This window comes from Channa argus, chromosome 8, assembly GCF_033026475.1.
Source record: "Channa argus isolate prfri chromosome 8, Channa argus male v1.0, whole genome shotgun sequence".
In the NCBI taxonomy this organism is placed as follows: domain Eukaryota; kingdom Metazoa; phylum Chordata; class Actinopteri; order Anabantiformes; family Channidae; genus Channa; species Channa argus.
In genome coordinates, this window is record NC_090204.1 from 16814551 (window position 1) to 16841369 (window position 26819).

Consider the following 26819-nt stretch of genomic DNA (forward strand, 5'->3'; position numbering starts at 1 on the left):
TGAGCTTCACAGAGGATTTCAGCTTTGTATCTTTTTGCAATGCTATTTCAGTTAAACTAACTGCCCGGCATTAACTGGCAGACAGAAAGGTTTTCAGAGGATCAGATGAAAACAAAGAATTGATAATATTTTTGTGATCCCTGCTCCTTAAGAAACTTTTAGTCTGAGTGTCCTCTTGCTTGTAAAAAAATAAACTGAAAGTATTTCAGTTCTGTGTGCTAAAAATACACAGATATGATTTTTCTAGGGCCACAGGGTTCATGCCATGCTGCGAAAGCAGGTGTGGCTTGAGATAAACAGATTTGTGTAAAGCAAACCATCGAACCAACCAAGTAAATGTGCTGCTGAGAGACTCTAACTATAGAGAAGATGGAAAAGACACATCTCCCGTCGTGTTCAGAATCTCTAGATAAATCTTTTCATAATAACCATAATCAATCAATTTAAGCTAAATTTTAAGATCGAGTGCCATTTTTCAGTCTAGGACATGTTTGCACACGTTATCACCTTAAGGCCAACTGAGATAAGAGTTGGTATTAAGTTTATCTAATGCAACTTGGGGGGTTTAGTATTTGACTGCAACACTTTCCTACATGTTTAGTTTCATTTTCATTTCAAAATAGCCAATACTCTGATCCAGACTACAGAAACCATTTAATTTGTCCTTTAACATTACACCAAGGGAATCATGACATGTGCTTGTTTTATGTACTTTGACCCAAAGAAGTAAATCAGTGGAATGTGAATTTGCATACTGACATAGAATATTCACATTACAAAGTAGCAAATATACCATGACTGCTAGTAATTAAAAGGTGTCACATAGAAAGGGACAGACAATAGGAAGAGACAAGATTATTTATTTCAGCATTTAACCTAAACCTCTAATGAATTACTGTTTGACAGATTGTTTGACCCGAATATCTTAACCCGTACATGTGTAGATTAGTAAAGTCAAATTGTTTTGAAAGCTCAGTTTGTGGACCTCTGTATTTTTAAAGCCCTGCTCACAGCCATGGTCTCAGTACAAGAGGACAACAACAACTGGCTGTTACGTCATGCTTGGAGGAGTGTTATGTTTCTGTTCAACTCATACCCCTTGGAGAATACAATGTTAGGAGAAAACTGGTGCAGCAACATTAGACTGGAACATAGAATGTTTGTTTTAATATATTTTATAAAAGTCCATCTGTTATAAATTCTCTCTGTTTGGCTAATAGACAGGAAAGTACTGTACCAGACACAAAGGAGACAAGATTGTGATGATGCACATATGTGATGAAGGTTTTAGCAGTAACAACTTCTAATGGGCAGGACTATAGCTACTAACAAGTACTAAAATCTGTAATAATGCATATTAAAATTCGTACTGAAAACAAAATAAACTTATTCATAATTTACTATAAGATTTTACTATAGTATTTTAATACAGCCGTATGCTTGGCATCTTCAATAAAATGGAAACATTCTAAAATATTGTAAAAACAATATTGTAGAGGTTGAAGGTTGATATTACACAGAGGCTTTTTAGCAAACTTTCTGCCCCAGTCTTTTTCTTTTCTTTTGGCATTACTGATTTCCTTGACTTGGCAGGGGGATGTGATTTTGTGGAATTCTGGCCTGTTTGCTACAGCCTCCCTCTATCCTCACGCTCCCCACTGCAAACCCAACCCATCCACAGATTCGCAGCAAACTACTACTTCAGAGGGCGTCCTGCTGGTCCCATGTCGGAGGGCAACAAAACAGAGTCTTCTCTCAGCTGGTGAGCGTGCAGAAATGAATCTCAGGCTAAGCCCCCCCTCCTCTTCCTCCGCGCCTCTCTCTTCCCCTTTGTCTTTACATCTATCCCTCTATCTGTCCCTCTCAATTCTCTTCTCCTGTTTGTTTTTCAGAAAGCTGAAACCTGTCAGATTTGTTTTTCTCCTTCTCTTGGCCAAGTGCCTGCTTTTCAAGCCCAGGTGTTGGCGAACAGGGAGTCATCTTTCAGAAAAACAAGAGGTGAATCGCTTTGCTTGGAGGGAGGAAGGGTGGGACCGAGAGGAGGAGAGTGGAGAGGGGTTCGAACGGCTGGATTTTTAAGTGTCTCTGTCACGTTTAGATGTTTTCACCTTTCAAACTGGTTGGACAGTCTATCAGCTGTCAGTCCAACAGTGAACAAAGCATTATTTCAGACTGAGAGTCGCAGTCCTCTTCACACAACATTCAACCAACATGTTTTTTTTTGCTTAGTCTTTTACCTTAAAAAAACATGGAAGACATTTTGTACAACATTAGAAAGAACACTGTTTGTGACAGATGAGAATTCTTTTAAACAATTTGTTCTCCATCTTTTTTTTCATTAATCATTTGGTATCTAAAATGTGGCTAAAGAGAGGCCTGTCTTTTCTGAAGCTCACACTGACATCTGACAAGATCTTCATAATGAAAAAAAAGTCAGGTGAAAGGGAATGTTTATTTTTTTTGCTTTAAAACTGATATTGTAGGCTTATCAGGCATTTGACTTTGTTTTTGAATGCTTTGATTAAAAGGGAGCAAATGGCACTATGCCAGGATCTGATCTTTATCACTAGACTCATAGACTCATAGACTTGGTTGAAACACATGGCAGACGTGACCACACAATAGATCCCTATCAAATAACATCATTTGTCATCTCCAGTGAGCTGCATTGTGATGGTAGATGGTCAGGGGAGCCAACATCATGGTTAGAGAGCAGAAAACTATGTAATGTCACAGTACATGAGTATTATTACAAATGGGTATTGGTTGTTTTATTCATTGTGATATTCAGCATGAGATAAAACAAGCAATTGTGGCAACAAATATACACTTTTGTTGCCAACACAAAACACCTGGCCTGGCATAAGAGAGAACATTTTTCCCCTGTACTAAAGCAGTAGATTTATGTCACCTACTCTAAAAGATTTTCCTACACACACAAAACATAAAATGTTACATGAACTAGAGTTTATGCCTTTGACATTTAGGGGAACTGTTACTCCCAATTTAGAACTGTTTTCTTTCTATCAGGACCTTTCTTATTTTTTTCCTCTAATGCCCCGTATGATGACAACTCTATGAATGGGTTTCCCAAACACAAGTGTGCTTTTGTGTGTCGAGAAGTTGAAATTGATAGAGAAGTAAAAGCCTATCTCTGATTTATAGCACGTGGAACCAGTGGCGACAGGTCAGGCAGGGGTTTTCCCAGCACTTCCCCAGTTAGAACCAGTTAAAAATCGATATACTGCGATTACATCACTGTTAAATCACAGCATGTTAAGTGGAGTTCGTTTATTTATGCCAAATAAGAGATGTTACTGTCATGTTGCATCATATAGCCTGCAGAGTCATGTTAGGTGAGCAGTGTACTTTATTATACTTTTTACTGTAGTAGTGTCTATAAAAGGTAAAAGGAAATGAAGCTAAAGTTTAAAAGGCTTTACTGTAATTTAAAGTGTTTCAGGAAAACTTTACATTTACAAAACAATTCCTTGTACAGGAGCTACAAATAACACTCACACTGTTTTTAAGTGAGGCTTCCAAATAACTGGTACTACTGTTACAGTACCCCTGGCAGTCTAGGTCTCAGTGGGGAAACTTTTAGGGAAACAGAACTGGGAAAACAAATTCAACCCTCGATCCCTGACATCCATCTACCAGAAACTCATGGAAAACCCAGTCATCTTCCTCCTCTCTGCTTTTGCAGCCAAACGCCCAGCTGCAGGGTTATGAGGTCACTCAGCTGATTTAATTCCCGGTCTAGGTCACATCAACACACAACACTGGGAAAATGCCCAACAGAGAGTTGACACAAATGTACTGAGGATTGTTAAGGCATTAAAATCAAAATGTTTTAGCAGGAAAAATATGTTTCTTCATCCTATTGCACCACAGATACAACAGTTTTAACATATGTCATACATTGGATTGAATATGTGTTTGTTTTTCCATCAGAATATAGCATTGTATAGCAAACAGTCAATTTTTTTTTTGCATCTTTTTCCTTTTGATCATAACAATACACTAATTAGCAATTACATTAAATACACCCAGGGGTCTTTAATGAAATAGAACATAACACAGCTGGAGCGGTGTTGCCCCAGACTGGTCAGAGTTGTTCTCTAAACAAAAGCATAGTCTGTGACCACACCTCGCTCATTTCCTTATACGTGCAATGCACACAAGCATGTACAGTGCACATAACTGGGGAAAAAAACTGCAAGGGATTTTGTAAGACGTTTCTTGGCTCACGTTCCAGCACAAGGCAAAACAATAACATAGGGGTGGAGAATCAGAAAGAAGCTGTATGTCTGGAGAGGTGCGAATGGAGAAAGTAATAAAGGAAGAAAAAACGCTGAGAAAGATGAAAAAGGGCAAAATGTAAGATAGAGACTAAAAAGTATAGTTATCTGAAAGAACAAAAATTACAACTATAGTAACACAAAATATTGGACGGAAACCATTTTAACTGTACCTCATATTGCAACTATAAACATTACCTTTGGGAAGAGAGAGTGAAAAATAGAGAAGGTGAATATGGAGTAAGCAGAACAATGTTTGTTTTTTAGACTTGTTCCATCATCACGTGTGTTTGTGTACTCTATGTATGCTGTGTTGAAAGCAGGGCCACGTAGGTGATGTCATGTGTGGAACTAAAGCATGACAAGTAATCACTGTGCCCAAACCAGTGAAGAACAGGAATGCCTCTAACACAGTGGGCCTATTGTGGGTGGCCCGTATCTGATCTGGAACCAGCAAAACTGAGAACCGATGAGAAAGTCAGACTGACTCTTGGATAGATGGAGCAATGAAGGCAAACAGAGAAACTCAGTGACCGGCACTGGGAACAACCTGTACGATGCTGATGTGGTCAGGTACATCAGCAAACAGGTAGATTAGCTGAGAGAACATCCTGTAAAAAACACCATCCAGGTTTGTTCAAGTGTTGACTAGCAGCAAAATGTATCAAGGTACAAACACATGATAAATCACAATACAAATCTATATTTTAAAATATTTAACATTAATAGTTGCAGTGTTCCAAATCTTTAGACTGTTGCACTTCAGTTGTACAACTACACTCACACCCTTACTGTTTGAACTTAACATCATGACATTCGGACAATATTTGTTCACATGACTGGTTAGGATGCATCAACAATGACTCAAATCCCACTATGGAAAGTGAAAGGAAGAGGCCAAACATCTTCAATTTCTCAAATGGACTTTCACTTCTGTTTTTCGCTTACTTTTTAAAACAATATAATTATTATTTTCAACCTCTAAAATCTCAGTTTTGATTTTGTAAAACTTTTTAAAATTTTATTGTGTAAATTATTCCAGCTAAAATGTGTTTATTCTAAGCGTTATGATGCATAATGATGTAGCATAAAAACAAATTTATCATATTCGGGGCACCTTGGAGAGCACTATCGCTGTTTCAGTAAGAAAACAAAACTACGCTACGTTTTAATCAGCCAATCAAAAACAAATATTTCCTTTCACCAGACTGTGATATCTGACCTGGATAAACAAAAAACGTGTTAATAAAGTTGACAGCACAAACTTTGAGGTCAGAACTAAATGTGAGCTCGGTGCAACAAACAATCTGCGCGGTTTGTTCACATTCCTGAGGAGGTCAAACACAGAGGTGTTTCTTGAACCTTGATGTGGTTTGATGGGATCGCATTATATCTCTCAGGGGGCCTCTCAGAGTATTACTCATATTACTTAAAGGCTTCACGTGTTGCATGATCATGAATAAATACTAACATTTAGGCAAAGATGTAAATAGAAATGTACCGAACACAAATACCAGTGTATAGCACATGCACACTGAAAGTTGTAAACACACACACACACACTCATTTGCATAGAATATAGAGCTGGAAATAAGCAAAAGTGTTAATGCAAACCTATACTGGATCTGTGAACAAATTATACACTAAGATGTGAAGAGGCAAACACACACAGAAATGCAGCAGATGAAGTGACAACTGTGCACACACATCAGCTTCCTCTGTGCAGCAGCAGCTGTGCTTTCAGGCATTTAACTGTCATAACATATGGAGGATGTTCGTGACTGTGTGTGTGTGTGTGTGTGTGTGTGTGTGTGTGTGTGTGTGTGTGTTTGTGTGTGGGGGCAGGCAGGCTTCCTGCATGTTTTTGCTCGTTTTGTCTGACGTATGTCTGTATTCATTTATGTGTGTGTGAACCTGTGTACACACAAACTGTCAGTGTGTGCGGAACGTTGCTTGGTTTGGTCTGAGGGTGATATAAACATTATCAGCGTAATCACACACATTTACAGTACATGATACATTTAAAAGAATGGCTGCACTATTGGTTGGATTTGTTTAAGAAAACAATTAGTTTTTAAAGTTGAATTGTTGCATTGTGTGTATGTGTTATATGTGCAGAGCTTAGCAAAGATCTCCTGTAAAAATTCTTTTAGAAACCTGAAACACTTGCCTGCAGCGGTCAGCCACAATAGACCAGCTCTAACCTTTGACCCCTTTAGTGCTGATTGCTGGTAATAACTGTGATCACGATCTCTAAACTTCCAAACAGACTGTCCTCTTGACCTTTACCAACAATATTATCTTTATCTGATCTATTTGCGGTGCAGTCTGAACATATTTAATGTGTTTCCAAAAGACTTTCTGTGCAAGTGTCTTAAAGAAACGTGATGTAAATCTGATAAATCTGGTTTAGATCTGATGATCTAAAAAGCAGCATATGGTACATATTTTTTCTCAGATTTGTATTTTCTTTCTTCAGCACAGCTCATTTTAGTTGAAAATATTTGCATATTGTCTCCTAATATTACTGCTGTTGCACATTGTATTCTATTTTGTAATTTGTATTCAGCACAAATATTAACAATAAAATTATTTTCTAAACTGTTTTGTGTTATGTAAAAATGTGTCTCTTATTATGCATAAAATATTAGATGTATTATTTTCTATGAATTTTCTAAGCGAAAATTCCCTTTTACATTTGTCAATATGATGCATTTCATGTGATTTATCAAAGCTCACATGTTTAAACTAAATAGACCACTTCAGCAAAACACTGAAGAAACTTGCTTTAGGCATCAGTCTCATCAAAAAAGGGGAAGTGAAACTAAAAACTGTGTGTGTTTGTGTGTGTGTCTGGGCACGCAGGCAGCTGAGAACATCAGGCCACACCCACCACTCTGCTCTTATTGGCTGAGTTGTCGTCAAGCGCATTTAATAAGAAAACAAGGTTCTCTTCAGCCAATCAGGACCGAGACAGGAATTTCCCTGACATGCCACAGCATCTTATCTGCAGTGACATCACATGGACCTTTAAACTGAAAACCACAGCCTGAATTTAAATGGCTTGATGAGCCAGAACACACCTAGCAAAACAAAACAAAAAGTTTCAAGTGTGTGTTAGCAGTCTGACTGCAGACCTACTTACACACTCTTTAAAAAGTTCATGACAAAGACACCTTGAGGCACATTTGGCCCCAATGTGTAAGATGAATGCTTTTTTTAAGTGAATAGTTTCTCGAAACAGCTTTTGAAGTGCATTTAATTGGTTGGTAAATACACTTATTGATGATTCTAAGGACACACTGCTGGAGAGGGCCAATAAAAATTTTTATGGGATTACTATATAAAAATGGGGCAATATTTTTTTTTCAGTGGCAGTACACTACTATGTCACTGGAACTGAAGCCCACTAAACTGAAATGTACAGTATATTCTCTGTGTCTGCTCCCTACTTGTATGTGTTTAGATTTAGTCTCATTGGTTGAGATTTGTAATGTAACTGTTAAACTCCTTTTGCCCAGAGTCCAGGAAGCAAACTCCAAAATTTTGATCCTCCCATGAAAACAACTGAACAAAAGCTTTGACACAGTACATTTCTGTTGCATTATACAGCATGCGGCATGAGCCCTGTCCCCTGTTAGTGCTCTTTATCATCTGCTGGGTGTAACCTCTCCTATTTGTTTAGCTTAAATCCCTGCAAGATGTCAAATTTGGCAGATTCCTCTTTTCATTGCACTATGTGACTCCACTCTCACATCAACGAGTATTTAGGGGACAAGTTCCCATTTTCGAACTCTATTCAAAGACATTACTAACAAACTATCAATGATCAATGTAAATATGTCGTCTGATCATATTTAGGTAAAATATTTTCCTTATAATGCAAATGAAAGCGGCTAAACCTACTAGAGTCCATATTCAGTACAAAAATTCATCATGATGACAAGGATCAGTTGATCATAGTTTTACAAAGTATTTGTCTAAATCAAACAAACACATTTTTGCATATTTCGGTTTCTCTTTGGTCCAATTATGCCAGAGGAAGCTAATCTGTGTTCCTTTTTCTCCTAATACATTTAGCAGAAAACATATCCCAAAGTGGGGAGGTGCTGTCAAAGGCTTCTGTGACCCTGGCAGCAGTACTGAGATTTTCCCTTCTGAAGTTTTTTTGTTGTATGTCTTTAAAGCAAGGCTCATCTGTCTAACCCATCAGAAGTGGTCACATTTTCTGCTTGACTTGTAAGTTTTATTGCTTTCTATTTATTAAAAATTTCATCTAACTAACACCTAAAGAGCTGGGCAGAGGTTGGCTGTGCAGACTACTGTGTGAGTGTAGCAGAGAGCTGGGTGGAGCAGAGCGGACTGATTCAGTCTTGTTGTTTGTTACCATTAGCCTAATTCAGAAAGACTTAAAAGCTGCACTTTTTAAAGGTACAATAGTACAACTGTGCCTTTTAACAAATGCGGCCTTGTTTTCTTTTAAGCTTTTCACCATGTAAAACCAAATAAGACATAAACAAAAGAACAACCCCTGTACATAAAAACAAAAAGGTTGAGATTTGAGCAGTGAGATAATAGCTGAGCCACTGAAAAATGATGAGAAATTCCTATGATTACCTACTGAAAACGAATCAAGTCATGTTAAAAACAGGCTTGGCAGCCTTGTCTCACCCAGAAAAAAATGTGTTTGTGAGTTCTTGGCCTTGTAGAGGGGAAACTGGGATGTCAAGTCACTGGGTGAGAGGTCACAGCCAAGTGTTGGATTGACTAGCATGACTAACTCAGGTGCTATATATATCCATTCTATCAAATACTTAACATAGACTCCATCATAGCGTTTGTGCAGTTCACAAATCCTAAGGTAAATTCAAAAATTCACAAGTACAATTATTTTTTTCCTGCTTTCAGGAAAGATCCAGGTCACCTCAACTTAAAGTCAATTTGTTAAATATTACATCCAGGCCAATATTCAGGTCCATGACAGAGCTGAAACCAAAATAACAGGGCAGCAATGACAACATTTGTATGCATCTGTTATTATAAAGAACAATTGTTACATCTGGTAGCACCAAATCGCTTTCCCTGGCATCATTGTGGAGGAATTTACAGCACAAATCTCAGTCAGAGTGGTCACAAGTTGACAGTACACTAGTTAATTTGGCTCTGGAGCAGTTGCATAAATCTGAAACTGCTGATCAAGCCAGGTGAGTGTGCAACTACAAAAATAACACACCAATCTCACTATGACCTTTCAAACTGTATAAAGTTTGCATTGTGTGTTCTCTTAACAAACACGCTGCTTGTGTTTTATGAAGGCAGAGATAAAATCAGCTGCACACACCCCACACAGACACCAAAACACACAAACCTACTGTGATGCACGTTGCCTATAGTGAGAAGAGAAAAGTGTTTCGTGTGTTTCCTGTATTCCTTGGCTCTGGGAAGGCAACTGATCAGCTAGTGAGCTTGTGTGTGTGTTTGTGTGTCTGTGTGTGTTAGTGAACTTGCTATGTAGTGAGCACCAAAAAAGTATTTCCCTGACAGAGTGAAGACATTTTGGCCTGTCCTCGATTCTTCAAAGGCCTGTGCCACAGTGAAGTCTTGGCTTTAAGGATAGGACTAGGTTTAGGTAAGGGTTTAGGCACTCAGATGATGTGATTAGGGATCGGATAAGGGGCTAGGGACTGCATTATGTCAATGAATGTCCTCACAAACATGGAAGTACATGTAAGTGTGTATTTGTGTGACTAACCAAAGCACCTGTATCAGAAAGTGGCTAAAAGATTAAAAACACTTGGTGCTGGCGCTTGGAAAAATAAGTTGGGTTAAGCCAGTTATTCAAGATTATTCTATTTTAAGTAAATGAGCTTTGCAATTTGTCAAAGGTTAATCAAAAATGAGTAAGGGGATGTCAAATATTAAGAGCCATGTGTATATCAAAGTTACCGTAGGACGTTTTCTGCCAAATTGTCACACAGCATCAGGGGACCTGTGTTAAGCCACGGAATGTGTGTGTGCACTAAGACAGAAATATACTGTGTAACATGTATTGTTTTAATTTGGTTTATAAAGCCACAGTTTTATAAAGTCTTGATCAGAGCCTAGATCACAAGATGTTAACATACAACCGTTAACATACCATGAAGTAACTTCACATTTTGAAAGACTAAATAATGCACTACTGTATGATTGGATATTTAATCCTATGGTATTATTTCAATGGTAGATGCCTCCGGAAAAAGATGTGTATGCCTCCTCATTAGTATGAGTGAGGTTTGCACAGTATAATTATATAAATACCAGTTTATATGTGGGGAATGGCTTATGTTAATTTTTGTGTGTACCTATCATTAGCATACCTGTCCCCCGTTTGGGAATGTAAATTTCTTTAATGTTCTACAAAGCTGGTAAAAAATATTTATATTATTAAACTTATCACAAGAGTATATTTACCATTGTTGTTGTGAATATGTACAATAAAAGTTGAATTTGTCCTAAAAATATGGCTGGACAAAGAAACTCAATCTTATACACTATCAAACGTTTTAATCCGCACACGCACTTCATATTAAAACTTGAGTGTAGGAAATGGTCCAGGATTTTTAATGTTTTGAGGAAGTTATGTTACATGTTCTCTTGTAAAGTCCAGAATAGGTGTGAGTGTCCTTGATTGAGAACCTAAGGGAGAATTCGCTCAACAACAGTTTTCACGGTACCTCAACAACAAGAAAAGACCTTGTAAACTTGGCCTGTTCTAAACCTTGTGTTTGCTCTGACAGAAACCAAATTTTTCTCTCTGGTTAAAATCATTTTAATGTTAATTAGCAGACACCAGAGAAAAAATAACTCTGTGGCAGTTTAAGTGTGAGACCTTCATAATGAGAACATTTTTGTAAAGTAAGGTTATTTTTGACACACAATAAATCTATAAGGTAAGATCATAAGTTTGGATTTCTCTTCAAATTAGATCAAAACTGGATTACACTGCAGACTAGACTAACTTGACTAGAAGCTGCTCAAAGATGTAATTTGCTTGAGAACAATTATATACAAGTATAATTATGATCAAAAGTTGTTTAAGGACTTAGTTCGGAGAGTCAGATATCACAGACAATGACAGGCCCTCATAAGTACACTAACCCTAATACGTGTGGGTGTATGCACATATGGTAGAAAGAAGTCTGAGGAAGAAGGAGGCGGGGGGCAAAGTAGCTCCCAGCACTGGCTCACGCCGGTTTGCACTGCTTCTCACTGGTCCAGCCTCACAGCGAGTTTGCGAGGTTAGCGGCGAGGCAGATAGATTTGGGAGGCGGGTTATAGAGGGAAGTCATTTAGCGCCTCGAATGGCCTTTGGAGCACTGAGGGACTTGGCAGGGCTGCCAGATGACATGCCAGACTGATATCTACATTTAGAGAATGTATGCAGAATGCAGCAGCCATCTCCCCTCTCTCTGAGAGCCTGAGATACTCAGTCTTGTTGTATAGATATTGTTTTACGCATCATAATGATGTGTGGACAAAGACTGAGGAACATAAAATTTTATGCAGAACACGTGCACAGAAGAAGTAGATGCGAAAAGTGTAAATCATTCTGAAGTCTGAAGAATCAAGATCAGTATAATCAGTGTAAATATTCTGTGTATGTCTTTGGGAATTTGCCTCCCAAATTACCCAGCACAACTCTGGACTTTTTTTTGCACGTATTTTATTTATCAAAGTAGCTGTATTTATTATCTTGAATAAGTGGAAAATATCAGTGAATACTTACAGAAGAAGTAGCAACAGAAACAATATTTAACATCGGCAGCAGCAGAATTGAAGTGAGCTTTATTGTGCTGCGGTACAATCCTAAGCATATCATAGAGTTTATATACACGACAGTGGTGCATGTAATGGTCAGAGTGTTTGTCGCTTTTTCAGCTCATTTGTCTGTCGAGGACATTTGAACTGTGCAATGAGATCCCTGTTTCTTCCAGTGTTCTTCACTGGTCTGATCACCAGAGAGAAAAACCTTTTACTGCCTATTGTGTCTTGTTAAAGTTAAGCTAAACAGCCAGTTGAATAGCCACAGGAATTACTGTACATTTGTGTTGACTTCCTGTTTCAGCCTAAATGTTTGTCTCTGTCTTGGCAGGACAAGGTCTTTTTTAGCCCAACAAGCAGGCTGCTTGTGAGTCCTTGAGGCTTTAGTTTGCAAGCTCTGGTTCACTTGTAGTTGTGCAATTTAAAGAAAACCCTAAACAAAAATGTGATCTGCACTTTGGGCAAAAAAATAAATAAATAAGATAAAATCACCTGGTTGTGATGTATTTACATGTACTGCAGACCTTCGTGTTAAATGGTAAAGTTTTACTTGAATCCCAGATGTTCATCAAGTGAAACAGAATGTTTGACCTATTAAAAGAAGTTTTTTTTTAAGTCGCATTGCTCAACAGAAAATAGAACTACTACAAAATATTTCTCAGGCACAAAATACAGAATGAAAAAAGGTGCATTTAATAGATGTTTTTTTGCTGTGGGACCATGACTTGTATCTCTGCAGAGGAATAAATAAAATGCACATGGGGAGTTATGCAATGGAAAAACTGAACGGAACCCTTCGCCTCTGTCCAGGTGGAACTGATTTTCAAAGCTGTTTAACAATTTTGCCCAGCTATGCTTTACTTGGATTATAGAACACATTTATAAAATCAGTGAAGTGGTGAAGATTTAGATTTGTTGAGGGGGCACTCATTCTGGAGTTTTTCTTTTGTGCGGTCTCTGTTTTATTTACCCACTGAGCAACACCCTGCTACACATCCCTACACCCACACACTGAAACCTGGACATTTTTCATTTAAGGACAGCTGAGCTTCGATATTTTGTAAAACTTCTTGGTCAAGGGCACCTTTTCTGTTATTGCTTCCTGATGTCAGTTTGTTTTTCAGCTGTAAGCCTCCTGGTCAACTTGTACAAACTTGCTTTTCAAGCTCAGTCTGGCATATCCTCTTAAATATACAGCGTGTCACATTTGAACTTTGATTTTAACCACATATACTTCCAAACATTAGTAGTAATACCATAAACAAACCAAGCCATCATCGAGAAACCCGACAGGCTCAGCCTCACTAAACCTGATGAATCACTAAACAGACAAAAACATAAAGAGGCAAGACCCTACCCTTCTTGATATAAAAACAACTACATCAATACAAGTTTAGAATTATCTCAAAGAGCTGAATCAGTACGTTGTTTTTATGCTATTTATGTGCAGAGGGAGCCAGTAGAAAATGACCAAGCTGAGCTACAAAAGGCCTTTAATGTGTAAACTCCATATAGTCTCTGTGCATAGGTTTTCCATGTTTCCATGAAGCTGCTGTGAACATTGTAACACCGGACTGCGTGCATGTTCAGGTAGTGGAGGTAACAAACGTAATGTTAGTGCATTTATGCCGTGCAGTTTGGTCCCCAGGAGTCAGGACTGAGCAGTTACTATCTGCAGTGGAGTGAGGACGGCTCTGCATGCTGTGAAACTCCTGGCAGAGTTATGGGGTGAGGTCAGAGGTCAGAAGTCAGACTTCTAGTACTGCCTCTTCCCCAGTTTCATCCAATGAAAGCATTCACACTGGGCTTGAGACTCACAAAGAAGACACAGAAGTTATTGTTCAGAGTGTTTCTTTGTCCATCAAACCTACACCCTGATCTACCTCCACCCAGGCCTAAGGACATATAGTACAAGTATTTTCATAGATGCATTTTAATTTTGCTTCTCTTCGTTGTATATTGTTGTACCACAAAATAATTTATGCTACAAATGGTGAAAAGGTTTCCTCAAGGTGGTGGTTCTATATTTCTCACAGGCCAACATTTTGTGTAGAAATGCCTCTGCCTCATCACGGGACACTTTCATTTATTCAGTCTCAGATAAGGAGTTTCATTCATGTCAACATTTAATGAATAAAATGTTCATTCAATCATATGTGATATAAGCAACACTGGTTAATATAAACCAAGTTATGAAACATGTTTACAGCATCAGTCTAATCCAAGCCCTCAAATGGAAACCAGAGCTTGGAACTGGCTGCAGCTTGCAGGGATTCAATGTTTGTTCTAATGAGTGAAGACTACTGGTATATATTTCTTGTAATATAGAGTATATTAATAGGTTGTGTCTGATCTCCAGTAAAGACAAGCAGCCAGAGTAGGCCAGTCCAGGAAAGTAAGTTTAGTATTTGGCAGTTGGCTGAGTCCAGGAATAGTGTTGTTTCTCATGAGCTCTGTGACTGACAGCCAACTTACATCAGTCTGAGCTCGTCCCAGAGCCAGAGACACCGCTGCCTCTGACCGCACTGACCCTGTGTTATCAAGCTCGACTGAAACCCAAGACAAAATGGCAGTTCAACCCCGTGTTCACAGCACTCCTCAGTGCTTTAACAACCAGTGTGACAAAGACGGTAAACAGATTAGAAATAATCATTGTTCAAATTCTTTTGTTTTGATTCACGTGGATTCTTATTTTAGATGTCCCTCCTTCCTAAGGGCAATGTCTTTATAGAATCAGCTGATCTCCATTCACATAATACGTACGTATGCAGTTTTTATATCATTTTCCTTATAACAAAAATCTACATTAACCAACCGAACAAGACACAAGTCACTCCTCTTGTGCAGTGAGGATTAAAGGAAATGTACTTTCTTAAGAGTGTGACCACTGGATTTTATCTTTAGAGTATCCACATATAGATCTACAACTTATATCTAAAAATAGTTTACTCATGACTACACCCACCCTAGTCTGGGAACAAGATGTCCTCTGGATGTTCACTAATCCCAGGCATGTCTGCCTGATCATCAATACACCCAATCTCTCATTCTTGGGACACCTAGTTATGTCATGTGTGGGGGAGCACCTGATGCTCAGTTTAGGACATTCCGACATCCCCACCCATGCCCTCACTCTGCTCGAGATCCCTTTACCCTTTGGGGGAATGTGTATCCAAATTGTTTCTGGTGACAACAAGTGCATGACCGAACACCAAAAAAAAAAATTCAGAGTCAGAGGAAAGAAGAGGAGGGAGTGAGGGAGGGAGGAAGGGTGCTGACAAGGGGTATGTACAGTACTGTGACCCAGGGAGTCAGCCTACACTGGTTCAGACTGGTTCCTGCCCTTTCCCCTTCTTTCTTGCTTCCCCTGCTTGCCTCGACTGTACTCCTCATCTGATTTACACTCCTCTCCTACTTAGGCCTGTCTTTTTTCTTTTCTTGTTTTTCTCTTCCTTCTTAACTTTAACTCCCATTTCATCTTGTAAGAGACTGCACACTGTTAAAATGGATAATTGATTAATTCTTGATTGTGTTTTTATGTTCATTTTGTAAAAAGCATGAGTGTGATATGTAGTGTGTCTGTAAAAAAAAACAATAAGCTTTTAATTTACATGAATTATCACTCAAATTACAACTCAAGCCAAATCTAAGCCAGCTATCATAAACATCTATGTGCTTTTGCAGTTTTAATTAATGAAACATACAAGAAGGGAGTATATATAGTGATGACGCTGAGATGGTTTTGAGCTGCAGGCTTTGTTCACCCGTGAAGAGACTGGAGATGTAAACAAAGAGAAGCAGAACAATGTTTCCTCCGTCAGGCTGCCAGCCAAATGGATCGGAGACTGTCAGCAGTAGATCTGACATAAAGCAACAGTTCAGCCGGCTGGGATGAAAGACAGAGTCATGTATCATAATGAAGTGCACTAAGATTAAAGATCTATTCATTTTCCAAAAGCTTTTTGATTAGTGCAACAATTAATTAATAGATGGAGAATAGAAAATCTAGTTCAGAGGTGTTAGTACAGACATCATTTTGTACCATGCAGGGCTGGATAACTGGGTGAAAAACAGGCTCTGCTCTGTACCGACCAAGTATGTCTTATCCTTTAGCTCATCTTTAATATACATTTGTAACAGCTGTTTCACAACACATTCTGTCTAAAAGTTGTTTGTGAAAGTTATTTGTGGGAACCAGTGCTGAAGTCCCATGCACAAACAAGCAGCTCTGGTGACAGGGGGACAGTTGATAGCTTGACTTACTAATTTAGGCTTGTTTACTCTCGACTTTGCTGAGCATGTTGACCAGGCAGCACATCATCTCATTATTAATATTTGACCATTACCAATGCTACTGCGAGCTGCCTTAAATGAAACTTTTCAATACTTTCAAGTTGTTGAGTGTGTGCTGGGCAATTGAGACAGTACATGCTGGACTTTACTAAGAGCGTTAGTAAAGCTCAGCAGGATTTAAAAAACAAAACTCATTATGAATGTTATATGACTCACCACCAAATCAGCATTGCTTTAAGATGATCTCTGGTAAAACAGCAGACAGAGCTAAATAAATACCTGAAATGTTGCCCCCCTTCTCTTTCTAACAGTGCAAATGAAAGCTGTTTCTCAGTTTTTCAACAGTTACAGAAAACCCAGTAATCATCAGTTTTTCTGCCTTTCATGTTGTGTCCTTCATGCTTCTCAATAATACTGTAGCTGCACCACTGTAAAGATACTTTATATACAGTTTTACACTCAAATTTAAACCTCTGACTGGCAGTGATGATGCTTGTTGCACTACTGCCCCACCAGCACTTGGCAGCTGCATGTTTGGCGACAAACACTGACCTCCTTTCTTCGCCATGGCCGCCTGCGATTTAAACTATTTGTCTAAACATCACCGGAGTAAAAAATATTTTGTCAATTACGGCCAAGACCAGATAAGGGTCATAGTGACGCACTAGGTGTTTGTAGTTGACTGAGACAGAGACGACAACAACCCATAGACAGTCTAGTCTGACATCATCAAGCACTTTCTGTCAAAACACATAAATACTATTTACTGTCCCATCACGCCTGTTAAATTCTCCAGCTATAAGCAGACTGAGGAAAATTGTTACTCTAATATAGATTAGAGTATATAGAATATATATATTTTTTTTTTAATGAAAGGAATTAAAAGCAACAATTGGATGTAAACAAGTAATAGTGGCAGATCCTTGCATGCACGTGGTTTAAAAGTAACATTCAACAGAGTCCTTCACCCACACTACTCGTCCTAAGAGCAACATAAGTAAGTGCTGAGCAAACATGTCTACTTAGAGCAATATACCAAGCAGAAGTGTCTATGTTTTTCTTCAACACCTTGCAAAGAATATGAAGAATCAAACCTCAAGCTTCAACATAGCTTAATGGGCCAACTTGAGTGCAAAGGAATGCATTTACAAAATATGACATCAAAACATTTTGAAATTACCACTATTATGGCAACAGAACAAAGTACTAAAACAAAAAGAAGTAAATACTGTATACTGTATACTGTACTTGAAAACGTATTTAGATGCTTAATTAGACCCTTTTTAATGAAAAATTTCATCAAAATTTATAATAAAATGTATTAAAACGCCTGTGTGACAGAAAAATGTAGTTGTGCAGCGTTTTGTAGAATGACTAATGAAGATCTGAACAAATACTTCAAGGCCCATTTCTGACTACCTGCACATAACCGTTGTTTTTCAAACAACAATGGGAATTCCCTGTGTGGAGCTGCCATTATTTGCTGTTTGTTTGAGCAATTTCTCACAAACTGCGTAATGGAGATCCTAATTCATTGGGTCAATGAGGTTCTGGAAAGTGATTGTTTTCGGACATGATTTTTAGGCGTAACATTAGTCTATACTTGCATTTAAATGAACAAACTGGATGACCTACTTTACACTTGGGCTAAGCCGTAGGTCCTTCCTGGCTTTTTTCCTGTATGGGGCACAGTACACGTGATCAGAGGCTGTCATTCCAAAACATCATGCCCTCTCCATCCATGGGTCAAAACCTGAACGTTACGAAAAGGAAAATGAAGCGTCATTATCTGACGCTGGGATGAGAATGTGTTGCAATGGAAAAGGCCCAGCTATTGTATGACACCTGTTGTTATCTGCCTACTTGAGCTGAGACAGACACAGACACATTTACTTACTCTTCACTGAGGTTGTCTAAATTATGAAAAAAATGTATTACATTATTAATGTAATCATGACACAGATTGTTTTTAACTGAGCAGATATCGGATATGATTTTACATATACAGTATGTATATACATTTTGCCCACATGGATGCTCTATTAAAGGTTATAACATGTGCTTTTAACTTACAACTTCAAAAGGTTGTTACTGACGGTCCTAAGATATTCTTGGATTATTCAAGTAGGAAGCTGTGCTTCGTGTATTTTTATGAATATTTTTCTTAAATGCAATGTGGACCACAAGCTGAGATATGTATTATAAATGTTAAACTTAGTTTATAAAACAAAAAACAAGTAAAGCCACTGTTGACCCCATGCATCAGACTCCTTTCATGAATGCTGACTCATCTATTTTGCCCCAAATTTCTGCCTATAAAAACAAGTGGCATCTCAAAGGATACAGTATGTTTCATTATAAATAAGTGTAATTTACACCTTATTATTCCCTCAGCCCTCTCTTTAGTGTCAGCCTGCGCCATCCAGATCACTGCAGCAATTTCCAGCCTCGCTGCGCTTTGGTATAACAAGGCTCACTCAGCAGAGACAGATAGAGATGTTCATTGCATGTGTGTCACCCAGTGTGAATGGATAAGAGGGGCAGTGGCAGGGTGTAAAGCACACTGCTGTGTCATGTGGCTACATAGTCAGCATAGCTCCCAGTTTAATTGACCCCCTCCCACCTGCAGCCCTTTGCTCCTCAGACAGCAGCTGGAGCTGCTGAGTCAGAGAAGAATCTGTCTGAACTCCCTAAACTCTCAGCCCAAGATGATAAGAGGTAGCTGGTGGAAAACTGATTACATCAATAAATCACTACTGTAATTATTGTATTTACACTAATTATGAGATGTGCTGTATTATTATGTAAACAAAAAAATTGACCACAGCTGTGAGGCCTCTGCAGGTTACATGACGTTCGGATGGCAGTTCTATTTGGCGGGGAATCTCCTAGATTGTTTTACTTACTCAAGGTTGGTTTATATCTTTCAAAAGCACATTGGCTGATATCAATAGCTACCTTCTTGTTTATTCTGGTACATCCAACACAAATGCAGCAATTTCAAGGAGGATGACAGCATGTTCCCACCTCTAATAGGGACATGCTGTCATCCGTCTAATGATGGGGTTTAAAGAACATGTCTTTATTTTTGTAAACACTGCTGCACAAAACACATTTGTGATGAGTGTGTGTATATCTGAGTAAGACTGAGTAAGTAGCGGAAAACACACACTGAGTTGGCACAGTACGTACTTTACATACTTTATTTTCTCAATGTAGCAGCATTTGGCAGAACGGACTATTGGGGTATGAAGAAGTTAATGTCCTTTACGTCTTATGTTTACATAACTATCAGTGAGGACCCTTGTGCCTTTTGTGAATATTAATTTTGGTGGAGGTCAACTAAAAGTCTTTTGTTGAGTGAATTGCCGTCTTTATGACTGAATAAATGTCTGTTTAGAAATAAAAGACTCTTTAATCTGATGCATTTATTGCGTTATATGATTATATTTTGCTATTGTTTTGTTTTGTAATTTAGAGAAAATTATCACCACTGAGGACATATAAAATCTCATTTATTTTGTGGAGCTTACATCACCCTTATCTTTGCTTAAAACCACCTACTCCCTACAATTCTTTCCTCATATTTTCTATCATTACCAATTAAATAATATTTCAAAGTACATTACACTTAATAAATACATTACACCTGTGTTGTAAATGGTCTGCACTTAGCGCTTTTCTATCTATTGGTACTCAAAGCACTTTACACTGTTTCTCATTCACACCCACACACACAAAAACACACAGCGACACAGCACTAACTAAGTTGCGGTTTAGTGTCTTGCTCAAGGACACTTCAACATGTGACCGGAGGAGCCAGGGACTGAACCAATAGCTGTGGGATTGGTGGACAAACACACGACCTCCTGCGCCAAAGTGACCCCGTGGCACTATTGATTTTACATCAAAATATCCTTTGTCCACACAATAATAACTGCATATAGATAGTGTTCCATCAGACATTACAGTCACATTTAATAACACCCAGTCATGACCACAGGTCTATTTTTCTATTTTCTACAGCAGGTTGTATTTTTGACTTGGGCTGCCCCAACAGTAAATGTTTCAGATGTCTCTTCGCATGTCCTAACAACATCTCCAAGTGTCTCTCAGCAAAGGCTTGGCATGGCCACAAGGTCATAAAGAAAAGAGTGCGTTGTTGTGGACTGTTAATGTCCCTGATCAGTAGCAGGCTGTGAGCCAATACAGCCTGGATAAAGTGAGCTTGAATGACAGACGACTGATGTGAAAGGACCTGGATTTCTTCATCCTGTTTATTTATTTTCACAGAGTTTTGTTGACTAGGCACAGTCCTTTTAGTTTTACAATAAATGTAAATGAATGCCATTAAACTTCCCTCTAATTTCCCTACATCAAAATATCTCTCTACCTGTAGTTGAAAAATTCCTCCAGATGACATCACTTGGAGGAACCTTAAGTTCAGATCATGTCATCTTATTGCTCATTTAAATATATGGAGGCAAACTACAATGTTATAAAGGCTTCCGCAAACAAGGAATATTTTCATACAACCATTAAGAGTATGTCGCAATGATTTTGTTTTCAATAAAGAAATAATCACTAGCAGAGTATTAAGGTTAGAATGAGGTGAGACACAATTTCAGTTGCAGCCTCAATGATTAGGTAAGGACATTGTGCTATGATTTGAAAGCTGAACTAATTTTAAAGTTTACACATCTGCATTTACCAACAAAACTAAGAGCTAATAAAAACCACTACACCTCGCACTAACACTATGTTTGAATTCCTGTATGTGGGATTTTGAAAGCAGGCAGTTTTTGTTGTTGCTATAATTATAGATTTTGTTCATTGCATGGAGTATGTTTACTTACAAAAGTTGATTTATATGGATGAAACATCTTATAAAACAAAATTCAGACGTTACACAATTACAGCAAAACCAGTGACACCTAAGACATAAAAAACGTTTTTAATACCTAACTTATTTGTACTAGTAATGCATTATGGTAAAAATGAAATCAGTAACAAAGTTGAATTAAAGTTTAACGAAAAACATTTCTAACATTGGTTTAAATATTATTCATGAAATATAATTTGTTTCTACTAATTTGACTACAGCAATATATTACATTTGAATAAGACAAAGTTTCAGGAGTCTCAGGAATGCAGTATAATACAAAGATGCAAAAATTTACTTTCTCTCACACAACAACACATGAAAAGATAACTAACACACACACACACACACACACACTTGGATAAAGGAAAGGAGGAATAACACCATCAATTTCAGTTCCATGTTTGGTTAAAACATTCTTGAATTATTAAAAGCTACTGAGTGACGACAGTGATTGTGTGTGGAGATGCATTTTCCAGGACTGTGGGAGGAAGTTTTGGATATCAGGCTGTGGCGTCTCAGGTTGGCCACAGGTTGACCTCTGCTGTCAGACAGCGTTTGAGCATCTGCAGCTTTAAACACTAGACTGGAGCGCCCTCCAGTGCATAGTAGATGTAACAGAAAAATGAAATATTCATTTTGTAAGTGATTATCCTTCAGTATAGACCGTATTAACAACAGGAATTTTCACTTGTTATAGTAGAAAACCTGCAGGCCCAGTGCTTTTGTTCCATTCCACTTAAGGTGAGCCAGCATGCACAATATCAATGCTATAATCAATTAATCTATAGTTACACTTACTGTGTTTCTGCTGTCGCATATTAAATGTTTGAACGTGTGTTTGAGGGCCAACATGTGCTCATCCTTCCTAAATGCAGTATGATATGTAACACATGAGACCAGTTCCACTCATGTTTCTGATTTGTGGTATACATGAGAGGTGGACACAATAATATAAGTGCTTATGTGACAAATTGATTTGTTAATTCAGAGAAAACAAACCAACCATTTTGCTAATTATTTAATTGCCAGTTTTCAAGCAACAATGCCAACCCAATTGATATATTCATACCATCTCAAATAAGATTGTCCATATTTGTGAGTATGATAGGGTTTTAGTAATACTGAGATGAAAAAACTGAAATGAACATCCATCCATTGTATTTAACAACTCATCTAGTTCAGGGCCGCGGGGGGCTGGAGTCTATCTCAGCTATCCTTTGGGGTTGGGTACACCTTGGATGGGTCGACAGTCTATCTCAGGGCCTGCATTATCAACTTTTTTTGATAATGATAATAAACACTGCTATTTGGGTTTGGAATACTCCTCACAGCCAGCTGCAGGCTCCGTTCTCTCTGTGGACACTATCTAATCCAACCAACACAGTCTGTCTTTTCTTATCTCCAGTATCTTTATCTCCAGTACGTCTTACATAGAATGTATAAAGGAATGAAACAAAGGTGCTATGAGTTCATGCTTCTTTAATTCTGTATTTCTTTCCACATGTGGATGTAGGAGACTGTAAAAATTGCGTCACTTAACAGCATCTAGGTGTGTTGTAAAGTTTGCAGCCTAAATGCTTTTAAAACCTTATGTACACAAGAATAATGAACTGTAAACGCATTGAGTTCGGATGATGGTCAGGGTGGGGTGTGTAAACAGTTTGTGAAGCCTAATAAGGTGCGAACCTGAAACAGTCTCCAGGTGTTCAGGGGAGGAGCTAATCTTGCTGCGCCATCAGCTGTTTTGGTTACACAGGATTCTGAAACCTATCGTTAAAAGCAAAGTAGTTTATTCAATTATGTCTTTAAAGTCGCCAAATAAATGTTATAATATAATCAACACTGAGCATGTAGATTTTAATCTTAGTGACTTAAAAGTTCAGTTAACTGCCACCCTGTCTCTGATAATTTAGGTTTCGCTTTCTTTTTCGCAGAAAAGCAATCGCTTCAGTCGTCCTTTTCTCGTCTGTCCTCTGGTGTTTGTAGGTTGATACACGGCCAGCAGCATGCAGAAAAAACAGGAGAAAACGGAAAAAAGCAGGTAACTTTTCTTTAAGCTTTGTTACGCGTGTTCGTTAGTGTAGATTTTGCAAAGAATTGGTGAAATTACCTACTAACTTTTGCACTAAATTAACGGTGGTACCTTTGTTTCCACTTCCTTCTAGTAGAAACTTAGACTTCCTTTACTTCTGGATCTAGGAGCGTTGGTTATGTATAAATACTCCGGTTGAATAAATCTCTGAATGCAGGCATTTCACATGTAACACAAGGACAAGATCTTACCACTGCACGTTAGATGCAATCACTTGAGAAATGAATAGTTTTCGATTCTTGCAGAAAACAAAGCAAATTTTCTACTTGTCTGTATGTGTTTTTGGCTCAAAGCTGATCCAGCTGTTGTCTGTTTTTAAAAGATTTTAAAACTTTTTATGAAGGCTCCACTGTTGAGTGATTTTAATAATTTATTGTTTGAAAAATGATTTAGGCAAGAAGGTGCAAAAAAAGTTTAAAGAGGCAGGGGTGTTTGTGAACCTGAGGGAAAATGTGAGTGGGTTTATTTACACAAGGTCCAGTGGTGGTGGTGATATTTAAACAGCACTGGGATGCATTTCAGACTGATAGACAGACTTGATGTGATGGTTTTCAACAGCTTTTCCTGGGTAGCTGCTACAGACCAACCCATCGCTACTGCAGCTGACGTCAAAAAAGTTTTCAACTTTTTTCCACCTGCAACCAGTTCAACAGAAACAACAAATAAACCTTTGAATGTTTTTGCAGGTAAGCAACAGCACTAAAGTCTCCCACCAAGAAAACTGCCGTCCAAACTTAGTTATAAATGTCAGTATTTGTCTGTATTTCTGTTAACTGGCCCATAAAATATATTAACATTATTTCCTGGTGAGCAAGTCAGTTGGCAAAGTAGCATCTATTGTTACAGTTCCTCATTGTCCCAATCATATTTTCATATCATATTTAATCCGTTCATTTTCTCCAGTAAAGGTGGTGCAAGTAGACAGCGCAGGAAAAAAGGTTGTTATCTGCTTTTAATGTTAGTGTGTTGGGATTGGAAACCGTATCTTTACCGTGTGTGTTGGAAAGTGACCAAAGTTAAAGAGATACCCCATCTTTTTAGTCTATAGTTTTCCTTAGCAAAGGAAACTTACCATTTAATGGGAATAATCTTAACAAAATTATTGAAATGCATTGAATACCGGTACAAATTATCAATCATTCATCTAATTCAACCATTCAGCAATGCTGACACAGCAAATCATAAACATTTTACTAAATCTCAACTCTAACTCTCTTTAGCAGCTCAACCAAAGTTGGAAGCGGGAAGTTTGGAAATGTGAGTAAAACTGGCATTTTATAAAAAACGGATCCAAGTTGTGTTTCAGCTGCATTTTGATCATTTTGTATTGCGTCTGTGGGGGTTTTGTTGCTGACTCTTTTAATTGGTTAAATTTAAACTTTTCTCCAGTCTCACTTCTTTTTCTTCCCATCCTACTAATGCAACTTCAACCCAGATTTAATTTTAGCCGCTCTGCCTGTTTTTGTTCTGATGTATGTGATTGTTTTCCTCATCAGGTCTGATGCCATTAAACCTGGAGATCCAGCTCCTTCAACCCAACCTGGGATCACGACCGATGCTTTCAGAGTGAACAGGACAAACACTCCTTTTGCTTTGCCTAGTAAGTTATAAAACAGGTCGACACAAATATGGTCAAAGATTGTTTGTTTAAAGACACCTGCAGTATCTGACACTTAACGCCATTGTAACTTCTGGAAATGTGCAGACAGCATATGACAGATGGTGCATGTTTCAATAATTCTCCTGAACTCTTAAACTCTCTTTAGTGTTTAAACAAATGTTGGAATCTCCGTGGAGAGATGTGGAGTGGACAGAAGAGTGAGTAAAGCTGTAGCATCCAATAGGACAAGTTTTTGTAAATTTAATTACTAAATATCATAATGCATTAATTCTTATAATACACATTTTAAGCACTACCAACATTTTTTATTCCATCATTTTTATTACATATATACACTTCTTTTGTACCTACTTTCTAGTTAATGAAATTATTCTGAACAGCACTGAAATTGAATCCTAGGCGAAAGACAAGCCTGATAAAGACGATCAGCTCCTACAGACCGAGCTCTGAGGTGACTGAGGCCCGAGTTCTCCTCTTGGGCCCCGTCAGTTCTGGGGCCTTTTTTATTTTATTTTTATTTATTTATTTATTTTTTTAATTAAAATTGCATTGGGTTTTATTAGCAAATATTTTCTGTGTGGTTAGAGGAAGACAGGATGTTGTTTAAAAGTCAAGTAGATTCTCAGCAATATCATGGTTCTTGAATTGTTGTCAATAATTTGGTTTCACTACAACATTGTATTATCCCTCTGTTAGGTGTTCATCAAGTTGCTCTGCTGACACATGTTGACCAAATATGCCCAGAAACGGCCAAAGATGTCAGCCAGGTTTATAAGAGTTGCATCATCAAGGAGATGGTAGGTTGAAATAAAGCCTATAGGAAATGTTTATGTACCATAAGTGAACAATTCAGTGTCACTTCATTGAAAGCTCTTTAAAAGGAAAATGGTAATACTCTATACAAATTTGGTCAATATATTGCATAATGTGTCACTGTATGTCAATATATACAACTGATGGGTTTTAAACTAAATTAGCCAGATTCTTCTAATCACTTAAAAAATATGGTTTGTGTGTAAATGTCAAAACAATTTAGTTTAGTCACATTGTGTTTACATGGTTACAATCAAGTGTAGACTTGATTTTTCAGATTTTGCTTTAACTTTCCAAAAAAGAAAATGTAAAGTAACTTATCGCTCCTCTAAGACCAAAGTGCTTAAAACTGCCACTTTCGGTGGTACTCAACTCAGCATTGCTCTCAAACAGCTGAAGCACCTGCTGAACGTCTGAAAATTATTGACCATCTCCCCTGTGTGTGTTTCGTAGATTGGTAAGGCAGGAGCTCTGTTGGGTATGTCCACATCCTACATTCTCCCTGTGAAGAACTACTCATCCGAGCTTGACCTGGATGTGAACACTGATGTGCTACTTCTTAATGCTGTTGACCATATTCTGCAGTATGCTAACTTGTATTTTCAGGACAAATGCACGGGTACAAAGATAATGATCTAAAGTGTTTTTTATTTTTACTTACTTACTTAATTCTACTGCACAAATGTATAATCCACAATAGAATAAGACGTTTGTTATATTTTAATCAGCTGTTCTTTGAGGCCTAATGCAAGAACCAATTACAAAAGCATTTTATTGGGTAACTCAGATGTTTGGCTTTGCATACAAAATTACACATGCTTTAAACTTAATGAACTAGAAGATGTGATTTGTTTGTATGTATATTTTTTTGACATAAAAAAAAAAAACCCATACAGTTTTTTGGTTTCCTCTCCATTTAATCTTGACCATATTATATAAAGTGAAATTTGAGTTAATATTTTAAGCCCAATAATGACCAAAGGAGCAGTTTTATCATTTAGTTTTACATTT

The 26819-nt window shown here is 37.9% G+C and overlaps 1 protein-coding gene across 9 annotated transcripts; it reads left to right on the forward strand.

Moving 5' to 3' along the window:
* Positions 1 to 23182: 23182 nt before the first annotated feature.
* LOC137131802 (interferon-induced protein 44-like) lies at positions 23183 to 26590 on the forward strand. Of its 9 annotated transcripts, XM_067513572.1 has the most exons (9): positions 23183 to 23323; positions 23933 to 24060; positions 24283 to 24312; positions 24595 to 24631; positions 24871 to 24974; positions 25141 to 25192; positions 25395 to 25446; positions 25692 to 25792; positions 26262 to 26492. In XM_067513572.1, the coding sequence occupies exons 1-8, from the start codon at positions 23289 to 23291 to the stop codon at positions 25713 to 25715; spliced, it is 462 nt and encodes a 153-aa protein (XP_067369673.1). In that variant the 5' UTR covers positions 23183 to 23288; the 3' UTR covers positions 25716 to 25792; positions 26262 to 26492. The 9 variants fall into 9 exon arrangements, with proteins under 9 accessions (XP_067369673.1, XP_067369676.1, XP_067369668.1 ...); XM_067513575.1 differs by lacking the exon at positions 26262 to 26492 and having other exon boundaries at positions 25354 to 25446; positions 25692 to 25734; XM_067513567.1 differs by lacking the exons at positions 25141 to 25192; positions 25395 to 25446 and having other exon boundaries at positions 26262 to 26590.
* Positions 26591 to 26819: the final 229 nt, after the last annotated feature.

Excerpts from the sequence above, each read along its gene's own strand:
- LOC137131802 (XM_067513567.1), top strand. The coding sequence starts at position 23,289 with ATGCAGAAAAAACAGGAGAAAACGGAAAAAAGCAG. Across the intron at positions 24,632-24,870 it reads GAAGCGGGAAGTTTGGAAAT|GTCTGATGCCATTAAACCTG; the intron begins GTGAGTAAAACT and ends TTTCCTCATCAG. Across the intron at positions 25,793-26,261 it reads GTTGCATCATCAAGGAGATG|ATTGGTAAGGCAGGAGCTCT; the intron begins GTAGGTTGAAAT and ends TGTGTTTCGTAG.